The sequence below is a fragment of the Bos grunniens genome, chromosome 3, assembly GCF_055505025.1.
Source record: "Bos grunniens cultivar Pamir isolate PY7600 chromosome 3, Bosgru_T2T1.0, whole genome shotgun sequence".
In the NCBI taxonomy this organism is placed as follows: domain Eukaryota; kingdom Metazoa; phylum Chordata; class Mammalia; order Artiodactyla; family Bovidae; genus Bos; species Bos grunniens.
In genome coordinates this window covers 74,598,817-74,614,210 of record NC_141167.1, presented here as the reverse complement: position 1 = coordinate 74,614,210, position 15,394 = coordinate 74,598,817, and the positions used below count along the sequence as shown (strand labels likewise).

The window sequence follows — 15,394 nt, the reverse complement described above, 5'->3', positions numbered from 1 at the left end:
AGTACTTTCGAATGAATACAAATACCCGGAATTTTTCTCAAAATAACAGAGGAGGAGAAAAGTAGAGTGTGGATAGCCTAAATTTTAGCAATGGGTTGTTTGTTGATGATTGTTTGGGCTGAGTGACAAATAACAGTTTATAATACTACTATGTCTTTTTTCTAGGTTCAAAATTCACAATAGCTATAACAAGAATCATTTCTCAAAAACACATTTCTTCCATAACTTTTTGATTATATTTTATTACTTTTCAAGTAAAAAAATTTACCTAACCACCTTAGTCCTTCATGAATAGCTAAAACTAAATTAGGAAACTTATTTAACTTTCAATTTAGCAACACAAATGAACCAAATAAGATATCTAAACAGTTAACTACAGAGGCTCATGATTCTAAATCATAGTGCTCCATATAATACCAAAGCTAAGGACTTTGCAGCTCAGTTGAGACATTCTAAAGATTTGGGAGAATGGCATTGAAACATGTGAAATGTCATGTATGAAACGAGATGCCAGTCCAGGTTCAATGCACGATGCTGGATGCTTGGGGCTGGTGCACTGGGATGACCCAGAGGGATGGTATGGGGAGGGAGGAGGGAGGAGGGTTCAGGATGGGGAACACATGTTTTAAAATTATTAAATTAAAAATTAAAAAAAAAAAAAAGAATTCAAATTCAAAAAATAAATAAATAAATAAAAAATAAAAATAGAATAATGAGCTACTTTCATATATGGAAGCTTACAGGTATATGGTTTTCCAGTAGTCATGTATGGATGTGAAGAGTTGGACTACAAACAAAGATGAGCACAGAAGAATTGATGCTTTTGAACTGTGGTGTTGGAGAAGACTCTTGAGAGTCCCTTGGACTGCAAGGAGATTCAACCAGTCCATCCTAAAGGAAATCAGTCCAGAATGTTCACTGGAAGGACTGATGCTGAAGCTGTAACTCCAATACTTTGGCCACCTGATGAGAAGAGCTGACTCATTTGAAAAGACCCTGATGCTGGGAAAGATTGAAGGTAGGAGAAGGGGACAACAGAGGATGAGATGGTTGGACAGCATCACCGACTCAACGGACATGAGTTTGAGTAAACTCTAGGAGTTGGCGATGGACAGGGAAGCCTGGCGTGCTGCAGTCCATGGGGTTGCAAAGAGCCAGACACAACTGAGCAACCGAACTGAACTGAACAGGTATATGGAATACTGCCTACCACATGAAGTACAATCTTTCTGCCTACCTATCTGACATCCTATATTTTCTCTCCCTCCCACATACAAACTCTGCAGTAAAATTCAAACGATTCAGCTGATTGTTCAATGGTTATGAATCTGTGCCAGCCTATTGACACAACTTTAGACATGTCTTTCCCTCAACATATATTGCTCAGTTCTGCACCCAAACATTTACATGTACTGGTCACAATCCACTAATTTCATGAAATCTACTCTGATTCTACCAATTAATGTTCCCTACTGTAGCCTTAGGGCATTTTTGTAAACCTTGAATTAGTATATTTATGTCTTTAACTAGATAAGGTCCTAGAAGATATAGCTCTTTTGGATCTCCAGGGAAAAGGAAGAAGGTTAAGCAATAAAATTGGCATTGACCTTTTTACTGATAAGTAGCTCATGAGATTATGAGCATATTGAAGCCAGAGACCTTCCAAGAGTCATTAAGTATACTATGTACTATGTAATATGTACTACCAATGATGGAAAATCAACAAAATAAGTAAGGTCTCTGCTCTCAAGACACATATATTCTTAATGTCTTTGAATCACCAGTTTTTAACATAGTGCTGTCATTTAGTAGACACACTGTGCTGCTGCTGCTAAGTCACTTCAGTCGTGTCCAACTCCGTGTGACCCCAATAGAAGGCAGCCCACCAGGCTCCCCCGTCCCTCAGATTCTCCAAGCAAGAACACTGGAGTGGGTTGCCATTTCCTTCGCCAATGCATAAAAGTAAAAAGTGAAAAGTGAAGTCCCTCAGTCGTGTCCAATTCTTAGCAACCCCATGGACTGCAGCCTACCAGGCTCCCCTGTCCATGGGATTCTCCAGGCAAGAGTACAAATGTCTTTAATTTGAAATTCTAACATAAATACCCTAGCAAGAATTATGTAACATTTTAAGAAAACTCAAAACCTAAAAACCCGAATAACACAGTTTTTGGTTAAAATACTGGTCATCAATCAGTTATATTCAACTACTATTAAAAAGGTTATGTTTAGTACTATTTTATTGCAATTACCTAGGAAAGCCAATGCTGCTGAATAAAGTACCCATATTACAACTTAAACTGTCTTTGCATTCAACAGTTTACAACTGGTGCTTTCAAAATTCTAGTGAAATTTAACCCAAAAAAAGCTAACTATTTGGGCCCATTATTCTGCAAGAATTTCAGAGGCAAAATGGTTAAGAGTATAGAAATAAACCTCTGAAACAAATTACAAAGAATTAAAAAAAAATTTTTTTTAAGAAATGCAACAAACTTTGTATTAAAATCTACCAATTTCCTTTCTGTTTCACAGTCTCACTGACCTAACCAAATAAAAAGGGGTCTATAAAGAAGGCTAAGTGCCGAAGAATTTATACTTTTGAACTGTGGTGTTGGAGAAGACTCTTGAGAGTCCCTTGGACTGCAAGGAGATTCAACCAGTCCATCCTAAAGGAAATCAGGCCTGAATACTCATTGGAAGGACTGATGCTGAAGGTGAAACTCCCAATACTTTGGCCACCTGATGAGAAGAGCTGACTCATTTGAAAAGACCCTGATGCTGGGAAAGATTGAAAGTGGGAGGAGAAGGGCTCGGCAGAAGATGAGATGGTTGGTTGGCATCACCGACTCAATGGACATGAGTTTGAGTAAACTCCAGGAGTTGGTGATGGACAGGGAGGCCTGATGTGCTGCAGTCCGTGGGGGTCACAAAGAGTTGAACACAACTGAGGTACTGAACTAACTGAACTAAAATTAATGAAAACATTCATATGGATAATGAAAAATGAGATTTCAACATAGCCCAGAGCTACAAAAACTGGATATTCTATATGTAGTATAAATTGGTTAACATTAATAAAGGACTTAGTTCATGGAAAATACTTTATATGTACAATCACACTTAATATTCAAAGTTTGTCATCTCAATTCTAAAGAAACTTAAGTTTAAAATGTTTTAAAATGTTTAAGTATCAAACAGGAAAAAAAGCTGAATTATACTACTTAATAATTCAAATGGGCTTCCCTGGTGGCTCAGATGGTAAAGAATCTTCCTGCAATGCAGGAGACACAGGTTCGATTCCTGGGTTGGGAGAATCCCCCAGAGAAGAGAATGACTACCCACTCCATTATTCTTGCCTGGAGAACCCCATGGACCAGCGAGCCTGGTGGGCAACAACATCTAAATGCCCAAAACTGTATCAAAAAAGTAATAAAACTGCAGGAAAAAGTACCTATAATGCATATGAATCAATTATCTTTATATATAGAGTTGGACAAACATGATAATCATTAAAATAGATCCCATATTCAAAGAGGCAGTTCACAGAAACAGAAAGCCAAAGTTTTAAAATCTCACCTATTTCAAAATATAAATTACAAAGCTTTTTTTACCCTAAAATTAGCTAATATTCTAAATTTTCATTAAAACTCAGAATTGGTAAGGGTACAGAAAAACAAGCACTCCCATACACAATTGTGGAAAACAAATGAGGAAGAATCCTCTTGGCATTGTGGCTTTAATAAACTCTTTAGCTGTAATTTAATTTGACACCGTATTTTTACTTTTATTTTTAATATTCTCACTTGTTAACTGCAAAAATAATTAAACCAAAATATTAGTCGATGTGGAACTCAACTGTGATGTGTAAAGCAACTACAGTGTGAGGCACCAATGTAACAAGACAAAACCATAATTGCAGAGACCATATTAAGTAAAATTTTTAAGTGAACTTCTACTTCTGGCCAAGAAGGTGTAACAATGGACCAATCTGCCCTACTTAGGAAAACAAAAAAGTCATACATAATATATACAACACTGTTTTTCAAGACCACTGGACACTTGACAACGATGCACCATGGGATAAGCCATGACTGTCCCAGCTTACTGGCTTGAGAAAGTCCAGGTCAAGGCCCAGCTCCAATAAGGAAACTGGGTTGAACTTCAGAAATTCCCTGACAGTTAAAAGTCAAAAATCCAAGATCAAAGCAGCTCGTTTGTTTGGCAGAGTTCAACAGAGAGCTGCACAAAGAGAACTCTGGAAGGTCAGCAGAGAATCCTCCCTGAGTATTCAATGCACGTGCATAACTATGTAAAGTAGAAGGTTATTTCTCTTGTTGTTTAAGTCTTTTAAAAAGATAAATGGCTACTTAAAGAATGCGCTATAGAATTTATAACATGTAGAAGTACAATGTTATAATAACAATAGTACACAGGCCAAAAGGGGAGAAGTATTCTAATACTTTAATGGCAAAGAGCCACTGCTACTGCTACTGCTAAGTCACTTCAGTCGTGTCCGACTCTGTGCGACCCCATAGACGGCAGCCCACCAGACTCCGCCGACCCTGGGATTCTCCAGGCAAAAACACTGGAGTGGGTTGCCATTTCCTTCTCCAATGCATGAAAGTGAAAAGTGAAAGTGAAGTCGCTCAGTTGTGTCCGACTCTAGAGACCCCATGGGCTGCAGCCTTCCAGGCTCCTCCGTCCATGGGATTTTCCAGGCAAGAGCAGTGGAGTGGAGTGCCACTGCCTTCTCCTGATGAGGGTGAAAAATGGAGAGTGAAAAAGTTGGCTTGAAACTCAAAATCAAAAAAACTAAGATCATATCATCCAGTCCCATCACTTAATGGCAAATAGAAGGGGAAAAAGTGCAAACAAGTGACAGATTTTATTTTCCTGGGCTCCAAAATAACTGCAGACAAAGACTGCAGCCATGAAATTAAAAGACACTAGCTCCTTGGAAGAAAAGCTATGACAAAACTAGACAGCACATTAAAAAGCAGAGACATCACTTGGTCAACAAAGGTTCATATAGTCAAAGCTATGGTTTTTCCAGTAATCATGGACAGATGTGAGAGTTGGACTGTGAAGAAGGCTGAGCACTCAAAAAATGGTATTTTTGAACTGTGGTGCTGGAGAAAACTGTTCAGAGTTCCCTGAACAGCAAGGAGATCAAACCAGTCAATCCTAAAGAAAATGAACCCTGAATATTCATTGGAAGGATTGATGCTGAAGCTGAAGCTCCAATACTCTGACCACCTGTAGTCTACAAGAACTACACTTTAAACTGAAGGATACAAATAGTCTGAAAGTAACACAATGGAAAAAGATATACCATGTGAACTCTACTCAAAACAAAGCCAAGATGAGTATAATTAGAAAAAGTATACCTTAAAGCAAAGAAGATTACCATGAATAAAAATGGTCACTGTATAATAATAAAGAGGTGAATATATCAAGAGGACATAGTTATCTTAAACATTTATGTACTAATTGTAATTTCAAAAATATAAAGTGAAAATGATAGAAACACAAGGCAAAACAAACGAACGCACAATATAGATTACAATGTCATTTTTTCAGTAAGTGACAGCAATAGAAAGACATCACTTGAACAACATTACCAATAAGCACGACCTAATTAACATATACAGAACACATCGCCCAACAACAGAATACACCTCTCTATAAAGCACTTAAAACTAACAGGATATATAATATCTAAACCATAAAATAAGAAAAAATTACAAAGATTCAAGTCTTCCAAAATATGTTCTCCAGGCACAATGAATTAAATTAGAAACAAACAAAAAGTATATGGAAAATTCCAAATACCTGGAAATTAAATAACATACCTCTCAATAACCCATGGGTCAAAGAAATAAACATGGTAGATGTACTCTGAACTGAATGAGAAGCAGCTTACATGTCAAAACTTGAGGGATGCCATGAAAGCAGTATTTGTATGAAAATACATAACATTAATCCTCTGTATTAGAAAAGATACCATGTCAACTACATCAACTTTAATATTAAATAGGAAAAAAGCAAACTAAATACAAAGCAGAACATTCAAACAGCAGAAATCAGTAAGATGGGAAATGGAAAACATAGAAAATTCAATGAAGCCAAAAGCTGATTATTTAAATTAATAAAATCAATGTATTTGTAGACAGACTGATAAGGGAAAAGACACTAATTATCAGTATCAGAAATGAGAGAGATGACATCACTATAGATTCTAGTTATTAAAAATATAAAAATCCAATACAACAAACAACCCTACAAATAAGTTTAGCAACTGTGATGAAAAAGTTTAGCAACTTTGATGAAAAGTTTAGAAACTTTGATGAAACAGACTAATTCTATGAAAACAAAATTGCCAAAGCTCACTCAAAAGGATAATCTGAATAATCCTATATCTATTCAATAAATTGAATGTGTAGTTTAAAACCTTCCCACAAAAACAGCAAACCCATACAGCTTCACTGGTGAACTGTACCAAACATTTAGGAAAAAAATAACGTCATTTAAGGTATTTAATTCAGGAACAAAGAATGCTTGCTCTCCCTATTTAAACACTGCACTAGATGCTTTTTCATACTTAGTGACTGAACAACTAAATGCCATAGGTAAGAAAAAGAAAAGACATTCAGATAGAACAGTGTACACAGAAAATCTGATGGCATCTACCAAAAAGCTGTATACTGTAATAAAAATGTCTGGCAAATGTGCTAAATACAAAAGCAATGGGCAAAAATAATCTTTATTTCTATATATTAATAACAAATGGACATTTGTTTTAAATATTACTTAGAATAGCACCAAAAAAAAAACCCAAAATAAGGATAAATCTGAGTAAAAAGACAAAAAATCTGTATAGTGAAAATATAACTGCTCCAAAAAGTAAAAGATTGAATTAAATGTTAAGATAATTTGTGTTCATGGGTGGAAAAACTCAACATTAAGATGTTAATTTTCCCCAAATTGCTCTATTGATTCAAGTTAATTTCAATTAAATTCCAGCAGGCCTTTCTGTAGAAACTGACTCATAGGAAAATGTAAAGGACCCAGAAGAGCCAAAACAACTTTGAAAACAAACACAGTTCTACTTTATTTCAAGATTTGATATAAAACTAAGTAGGATAGTACATTTTTGGCTACTAAATAGACAAAAACGGGTCAATGAAAAAGAATACAGTACAAAGAATCATATGTAGATAATAATTGTTTCTGACCAAGATGCACAGCCAATTCAATTAGAAAAAAAAGTCTTTTCAACAAATCATGCTAAAAAAAGTGAATTTCCATATTCAAATCCAAAAAATCTTGATTCATACATTGCATCATATTAAAAAAAGTTAAAAAGAACTTAAATGTAAAACTAAAAACTATAAAATCAGAAAACAAAGGAGAAATCTTTGTGACCCTGGGTTTCACAATGACCTGTTTTTATTACTTAGTCACTAAGTCACTTCAGACTCTCTTGTGACTCCATGGACTGCAACCCACCAGGCTCCTCTGTCCATGGTATTTACCAAGGAAAAATACTAGAGTGGGTTGCCATTTCCTTCTCCAGGGAATCTTCCTAACCCAGGGATCAAACCTGTATCTTCTGCATTGCAGGTGGTTTCTTTACCCCTGATCCACTGAGAAGCCCTCACTGAGCCACCAGGGAAGCCGTAAAGACAATGAGTGAGTGAGTGAGTGAAGTCGCTCAGTCGTGTCCGACTCTTTGCGACCTCATGGACTGTAGCCTACCAGGTGCCACCATCCATGGGATTTTCCAGGCAAGAATACTGGAGTGGGTTGCCATTTCCTTCTGCAGGAGATCTTCCCGACGGAGGGATTGAACCCGGGTCTCCCACATGGTAGGTACTGTAGGCAGACGCTTTACCGTCTGAGCCACCAGGGAAGATCCTAAAGACGACTTAGATATGACCAAAAGCATGAGCCACACTAGCAAACACCTGGTAAACTTAAATTCATCAGAATTAAAAAATGCTATTTTTCAAAACACCATTGAGAGAATCAAAACAAAAAAGGCAGAAAATACTGCAAACCATATATCTGATAAAGAACCTGTAACCAGAATGTAGACTTCTCAAAACTTAAAGAAATAAATCAATTTGAAAAGCAGACATTCAAATAGACTTAACCAATGACATATAGCTTGCAAAAAAGTCCATGAAAAGATGTTCAACACCAAAGACACTAGAAAAATGAAAAATAAAACCACAAAGAGATTACCAGTTCACATCCATGAGACTGTCTATAATTAAGAAAAAACAGTAACAAGCACTAGAGAGGATGTAGATGGGGGATGCCACGGGCAGTAAACTGGAAATGAAAGCATTTGTTTACAAAAAGACCTGCACAGAAACTTTATTTATAATAGACCCAAATTGGAAACAATCCGAATGTCCATCAAGAGCTGTGTGGATAAACAAACTGCTGTATGTCTGTACAATGTAGTACTACTAAGCAATAAAAAGGAATGAACTACTGATATACAACATGGCTGAAATTCCAATAATGCTGAGTGGAATGATCCAGGGAAAAAGAGGATACATACTGTATGACTCTTTGCTTAAAATTCTAAAAACTGCAAACTAATCTACAGTGACACAAAGCAGATCAGTGGTTGGTTGGGGAAAGAAAGACAGAAGGGAGGAATTACAAAGGAGCAAAATGATACTCCTGGGGTTCATTACCCTGATAGTAGTGGTTCATAGGTGTATATATGTAAAAACACTGTATACCTTAAATATAGGTGGTTTATCTCAAATTATATCTCAATAAAGCTTCTTTTTAAGGCACAATATGGGCCAGTACACATGGCATGAATACATTTGTGTAACTAAACAAGGATGTTTATGTGTGGTAATATGTAAACTAGTAATTTCAGGAAAAAAAATGCACAAAAAAAATTTTAACATAATCACCTACACCTAAGAAAAAGGACTGGAAATCAGGGAGAAATATTTTTCACTTGAATTTTTTTTAACTACACACATGTATTACTTTTTTAAATTTCATGAAAGCTTAATTACTTGGCACATAAATCCGACGCCAAAGGAAAAATTCTTAACTATTATCCTAGCAAATTATAGGCACCCCACTCCAGTACTCTTGCCTGGAAAATCCCATGGACAGAGGAGCCTGGTAGGCTGTAGTCCATGGGGGTCGAGAAGAGTTGGACACGACTGAGTGACTTCACTTTCACTTTTTACTTTCATGCATTGGAGAAGGAAATGGCAGCCCACTCCAGTGTTCTTGCCTGGAGAATCCCAGGGACGGGGGAGCCTGGTGGACTGCCATTTACAGGGTTGCACAGAGTCGGACACGACTGAAGCGACTTAGCAGCAGCAGCAGATTATAAAAATACAACTTCAGTTACCAAAACTTTTATATTAAACAACAGACAAAAAAAAAGGCTAGCAACCACTTTAACATAATTTTCTAACAACATTCCCTCTTCAAACTACTAATGTAGAAAACTGCCAATAAACCACATCTGAACACCCTCTTCCAAGCACCTTCATTTCTTTCTGCTTGTTCTAGGTTTTGTGAATTCCTTTTCTCCTTATCCAGTAATTGACAACTCAGACTTGCATCATTTATATTCTTTTTAAAAATTCACTTCCAGAAGATATGCTTGGATGGTTAACTACATCTGACCCTCTTAGAAAATACCATTGCTGAATAAAAATAAATACACCTTCCCACAAAAAGCTCATTACTTCTCCCTCAATCTACATAATATGAACTTAACAGGTAAGGCAAAATAGTACAGTGTGGACAAGTGCTTAATTTACTAGAAAGAGAGGACAGAAAATAAGCAAGAAAACACAAAATATCTCCAAGTGTTCTAAAGAATATCACATTGTTATTGATGAAATTTTAAGAATTCCAAAAATTATTTAGAATGGTCAGGAATAACTGGACTCTCAAGAGCAAACTGCCTCTCGTGACCACTCATACTTGAAGGAGGTAAATGTCTTGCCTCCAACAAGTATTTGAGATCTAGGCTTGAAAGACATTTTGCCAGGCTTGGAAAACTAAAGATTTAAGAATCGTGCCCTAACAGGGCAGAAAGGTTTACAAACAGAAATTTGTAATACATCCCAATGTTAAAATGTACAAGGATTCAAGGAAATGAAAGGCCTAAGCACTAGATCTAAGGTTTAAAGTATGAATAGTTTTTCTGGCCAAAGTGAGTGACGAAAGATTCTAAACAATCTCTATGTAAGGACTAACTTTCTTTAGTAGACGCACAAACCAACTCTATAACTTCTGACTCAAATTTGAAGCTAACTGCCTGAACAAGTTTCTTTATTCTCTTTAAAAATCAGGGTAAACTGATTTCTAATGAAGCTTATTACTAGTGAAAATATCTCAGACTTCATAACAGAAAAGCAGAGTGAAAAAAATCTTATATTACTATAATTATATCATTTAGGTCAAATCACTTTATCTGTCCATTTAGAACCATAAGTTCCCCTCAGAAAATTGGGTTATCGTTTTATATTTACAAGAAGCCATGTCTGAAAGCTTTTTCAATTCCTTGAACACCATTCATACTTTAAAATGTTATTCTCAGAGACTGCTTTTCTAGAAAAATTTATGGTTGTCTATTTAGGTTAAAACTATTTATATAAACCAATGTTAAAAATTCAACAAGTACTTTCCACTGGAATTTTTGTAAGCTATATTATAGTTTTCAAAAGTCAACAGAAAGTTCCCTTTAATGATAATACACTCAGTAGATCGAGGAACCCAGCTTTCCTTAGTTTTAAACACTGTTTTCCTACCTTTACGCCAACTGCAACATCAGTGACAATTCTGTAAAACAAACAAACAAAAAGCTTCAACCTCTAGTTATTCAAATGGTCACTGTTAGAAACTTTTTAGGGTAGTTCATCATTCATAAATCTTCCACTCAAAATGCAGATGGAAAACACACACAAAGATGGTCGGTGGAACATTATCAACTTGGCTTTCTAGAAATGACTTTCAAACATGTGAGGAAACTCACAGTTTCGGTGGTGTTTTTTTTTTTTTTTTTTAATTTCAAATAGCAAAAAGAACAAAACCCCAAAGCCTACATAATGTCCCGCTACACTTAGGTTAATAATTTAAGACTTAATTCAACTCTTTAGTAATCTTAATAGGATGAGGAAACATGAAATTCAATACAAATTTTGCCATCTATTTCCATGCTGATCTGGGGAAAACAGTGAAATCTGGATTTGTTTCATCTAGAAAATAATCTTTAGAGAACATCTAGGATGAGTCAAATTTCGTTAGTCTGTTAACTTTTACTAGATCTGCACGTGATATCCTTAAAAAACATCGAAATCCAGATGCTTAAAAAAACCTCGTAATTTACTTCTGACCCTTCAGTCACTGATTCCAATAAAAGATACTGTTTTCCTATGCTCCCAAACGGGCTGAATACGGCTATATTTCGCCCTAAAGGGTGCCTCCTTTAACAATGAGTTAAATTATTAGAGTCTTTTCAGGTGTGGAGCGTTAAGTGCAGGGAAACCCTGGTCCCGTATCATTTCCCGAAGCCTTTGCCTCACCTCACTTAGCATTCTATCGCCAGCCTCAAAGGTGCAGATGGTTCTGGCTTTTTAAGAGTTGTTTTTGTTTTTCCAGAAACTGGTCAAAGTAGCTGAAAAGATGGCCCTGTGTTGACTATCTGCTCTTCTTTCTGCCACAGCTCTTAGCCTTTGCCCATGTGACTGATGTCCACCACAAACACTTCGTTTTTTGAGATGATTTAATTTCTGGGCCCTTCTGCCAAGCCTTCAACGTTCTTAGGCCGCACAGAAAGGCATTTTTCAGCCTCCCGCCCCCACTAGCAGACTCCAGTGAAAACAAAGGAGTGTGACATCTGCCCTCCCCCTTCCTCCCGCCGCCGCACGCCTCCCCGCCCCCCTTCCCCCGCGGCTCCCACTTAGCTTTCCCCGGAGCTCCCGCCACCGGCATCTCCCCCAGCCAGGGCGGGCCAGGCGGGGCCAAGAAGGCCTGGGACTTCTAGGGAGGGGGTCCGGGGAGGGGGGGGCCTCTGTTCTCTCAGCGGGGAGCCGCCCCCCTCCCCCCAACGTAGGCCTCGCTCTCCGGCCGCTACACTCGCTCCCACTGGAACCGCTCGTCCAGGGTCCGGGTCCCCGGTTACGGATCGAAATGGCTCCTAGAGGGGGGAAGGGCCGGGCGAGACATTCTGGGGCCCCCACCGCATCCCTCGCCGCCCCTCCAAGACCCGCTGCTTCTCCGGGGTCGTCGCCCCAATGCCGGCCAAGCCTACGAGTCCGCTTTCTTCCCGTTTTCTCGACCAGAGCCCGCCGGGGGAAGCCCAGGGAGGGGTGTGTGCGATGGGGCGGGGGTTGGGTAACGGCAGCCCAGCCCTGGGAGGGGCCGCCAGAGGGTTTCTGCCCGACCCCGGACGGGGCCACAGGCGGGCCCCACTCCCCTCTCACACACCACCTCGCCAAACCCGTTACCTACCCGTCCATTGCCGAACCGAACAAAGCTTCGCTCACAAGAACCGAGCCACGCAGCCGGCGAGACACACAAGCGGAGAGAAAATGGCGGCTAGAGCCCGACGGAAATTGCCGAAGGTGCCGGAGCGCACGGGGCAGCGCGTGGCAGCGGCGGCGGCGGAAAGAGCCGAGCGCGCCGGCGCCCGGCTGCGGGCGGCGAGCGGCGGGGCGCGGGGACGGCGGGGAGGGGGCGCCGCCGCAGTGGCCTCCTACGCGGCGCCGCGCGCCTGGGGCCCTCCGCCCTTTGCGCTCTGGGCCTCGGCCTGTTGCTGAGCAGAGTGGCTTGCTTGGTTTCTATTGTACGTTCCTCCTCGAAGTCCCTGTTGCCCTCTCAGGGCGGTGTGGGTGGACTAGCACCCAGCCCTCCACACCCACTGCCCTGGACCTCGGGAGGGTGTCCCCTGGACCGCAGGACTGCCCAAAGACCTCCACTTTTCCCTCCAAAGCAGGTCCCAACTTGGCTACCGTCGACTTAGATGGGCCAAGAAAAAAACTATTTCATAGCTTTTTTCTTTTTTTACTATGCCATCTTTTATTAACAGACCCCTCCATCCTCTCAAAACCAAAAACCAAAAGAAACTTTAACCCATTAACCAAGACCACTGCTTAGTGAAAACCGTGCTTCTGAAGCAAGTAGACATCAGATTGAAACATACGGCTTTTGCTTCCCGACGCTTGAAGTTCCAAGTGGAGGAAGATAACGATTCTCACCTCACTCAGCTGATTAGTCTGCACCTGTAGGAAATACTCACAATACCTGGATGGAAAAGAACACAGGTTGAGAGATGTATTAAAAAGTTGGTAAGAAATCTGCTAACAACAGTAAGATCTACCATTTGGAGGCTTGAAAGAGCAAGTGGGGATGGAAGTACTAGCTCCATCTTTACCGTTGGTTAAAGATGGAGGAAACACTACGATGGGCTACTCAAATCGACTCCCTTTTCTATATCTCTCACTGGTTTCCTTTTCAATTTTAAAAGCATATTGGACAATTCCTTTAAAGTGTTTTTATCAGAGGCTCAACGTTTGAAAAGGCATCCGTTTTTGAAAAATTTGCTCAGTGGGCGACTTTTCTCTATCCTCCATCCTTCCCCCGCAGCCACAACACACACATACGCACACCTCTAATCCCGGAAATGAAAAATATTCTCTTTGTCTCTCCAATTACTCTCAATGACCACTCTGGGTTTTCTGATATCTCCTTCATACAAATCTCTTATCCATTTACTATTTGGAATTTCACTGTACTAAATATACTTTATGATTCATAAAATTACATTGTTTTTAACTTGAACAAAACTTATAGAACTTCTGGTCCAAATAGAACTCTTCAGAGCACTCAAGTGTTAAGAATTCTTGATTTGCTTCAGGGATTAGAATTTCTTAAAAAACAAACAAAAACAAAAAAACACACATTACTTCCTGCATTGTCTTCCCTTTGCCGTTAACATTAACTTGTGATACATAGAGGACCCATTATCAGTGCCATCAATAATCACTCTTCAAACGTTTGTGGTTTTGAACAGGTATTTTCACTCAACAATTAAATATGTAAGCTCCAAAGGCCAGGAACTCTACCATAATTCTCTGTATTCCCCCACAGTGACTCAATCAATGTTGATTCATTAGCTCTTGTTTTATCTTGCAAAGACAAACTGCTCCACCGAAGGAAACCTGTCCTTAGGTGTCAAAACAAACAAAAAAAATTTATCCTGTTAACCAAGACCAAACTATAATATTCACAAAAACGTGTTTTTCTTTTTTTTTCTCCTAATAAAATACAAGACTACGGACAGACAATAGTCAGTGTGCTTGCTTATTTAGACCCATCACTTTCTAGAAAAAATTTAAGTTTCTTTATAAGTCAAGACACAAAAAGTAGTAGGTAAAATATATAAAGTGAAATAAAGAAAGAAAAGGGTGATACAACATAGAACCAGAAGTGAGACTAATGCAACAACTATATCACAAAAGCATGGTGATTAAAGATTGGATTCAAATCAGAGCTCTTTTCATTTAGTAGATGTGTGACACTAGACATGTTCATTAACCTCTCCAGGAAAAAGTTTCATTAACTGATGTTAATGGGATTTCCTCTACTGTAAGTAAAAATGGGATTAAAAATAAGACCTTCATCCCAGATGACTGACCTTAAAAGTCCTAATGTATGTAAAGCAGAACTCTAAGTCACTGATGGGATACAGTAAATGCTCAATAAAGGAATAAAGGGTGCTATCATCATCCTATTTTTTTGTTGTTGTTGTTCCTAAGTATTATTAGTCACTTGAGAAGGAACAGGTTGCAATTTTTTGGCCCTTGGATTTTTTAGCACCAGTAATATTCATATAAATAAACCTATATAGAGACTTTCACAAAGGTTAAACACATCACTAACATAATTAGATTGGCTGATATCTAGTGGAATAAATCTGGGGAAATGTCATAGATAAATTTCTAAAACCTCATCCAAATCAAGATTTGTGTGATTTTATGAGTTAACCATGGTGGAGATTATTAATCTCAACATTAGCAGATGATCAACCTTTGTAATATATGACAAGACTATATTAGTGTTTATGACTTCCTAACAAAATAAGGCAATAAAAATTAAAGTGCCTGTACAGTATTATTTTCATTTCAATATCTTTTTTCAGTATAATGATTTGTTCTTTCTCCTCTGAGTGGTAAATGTTTTGACCTTGTACAGAGATTTACACTTATGTGAACAATGATTAAATCTAAATTTCAGTGTATGTTAAGTCAAAATGACGTCTAATATTGATGCAATAAAAATAGGAGATAGGATCTTTTCATAATATTCTGATTTTATTCCTAGCTTTACATCTTTC

At 38.5% G+C, this 15,394-nt stretch overlaps 1 protein-coding gene across 18 annotated transcripts in view; it reads right to left on the bottom strand.

Moving 5' to 3' along the window:
* Positions 1–13,661, bottom strand: part of PTBP2 (polypyrimidine tract binding protein 2) — an 86,682-nt gene extending 73,021 nt beyond the window's left edge. For 8 of the 18 annotated variants that reach the window (XR_015161595.1, XR_015161596.1, XR_015161597.1 and 5 more), the window contains exons 1-2: positions 12,511–12,606; positions 10,809–10,839 (exon numbers count right to left, since the gene is read on the bottom strand). Coding sequence is in view for 4 of the 18 variants with exons in the window: in XM_086394440.1 (XP_086250566.1) it covers positions 10,809–10,839; positions 12,511–12,518 (39 nt within the window). In the remaining 14 variants the exon portion in view is untranslated. Of the gene's footprint in view, positions 1–10,808; positions 10,840–11,582; positions 12,481–12,510; positions 12,607–13,256; positions 13,303–13,432 lie in introns of those variants that run through there. The other 10 variants (XR_015161601.1, XM_086394447.1, XM_086394450.1 and 7 more) reach the window with 6 other exon arrangements.
* Between the last annotated feature and the right edge of the window lie 1,733 nt (positions 13,662–15,394).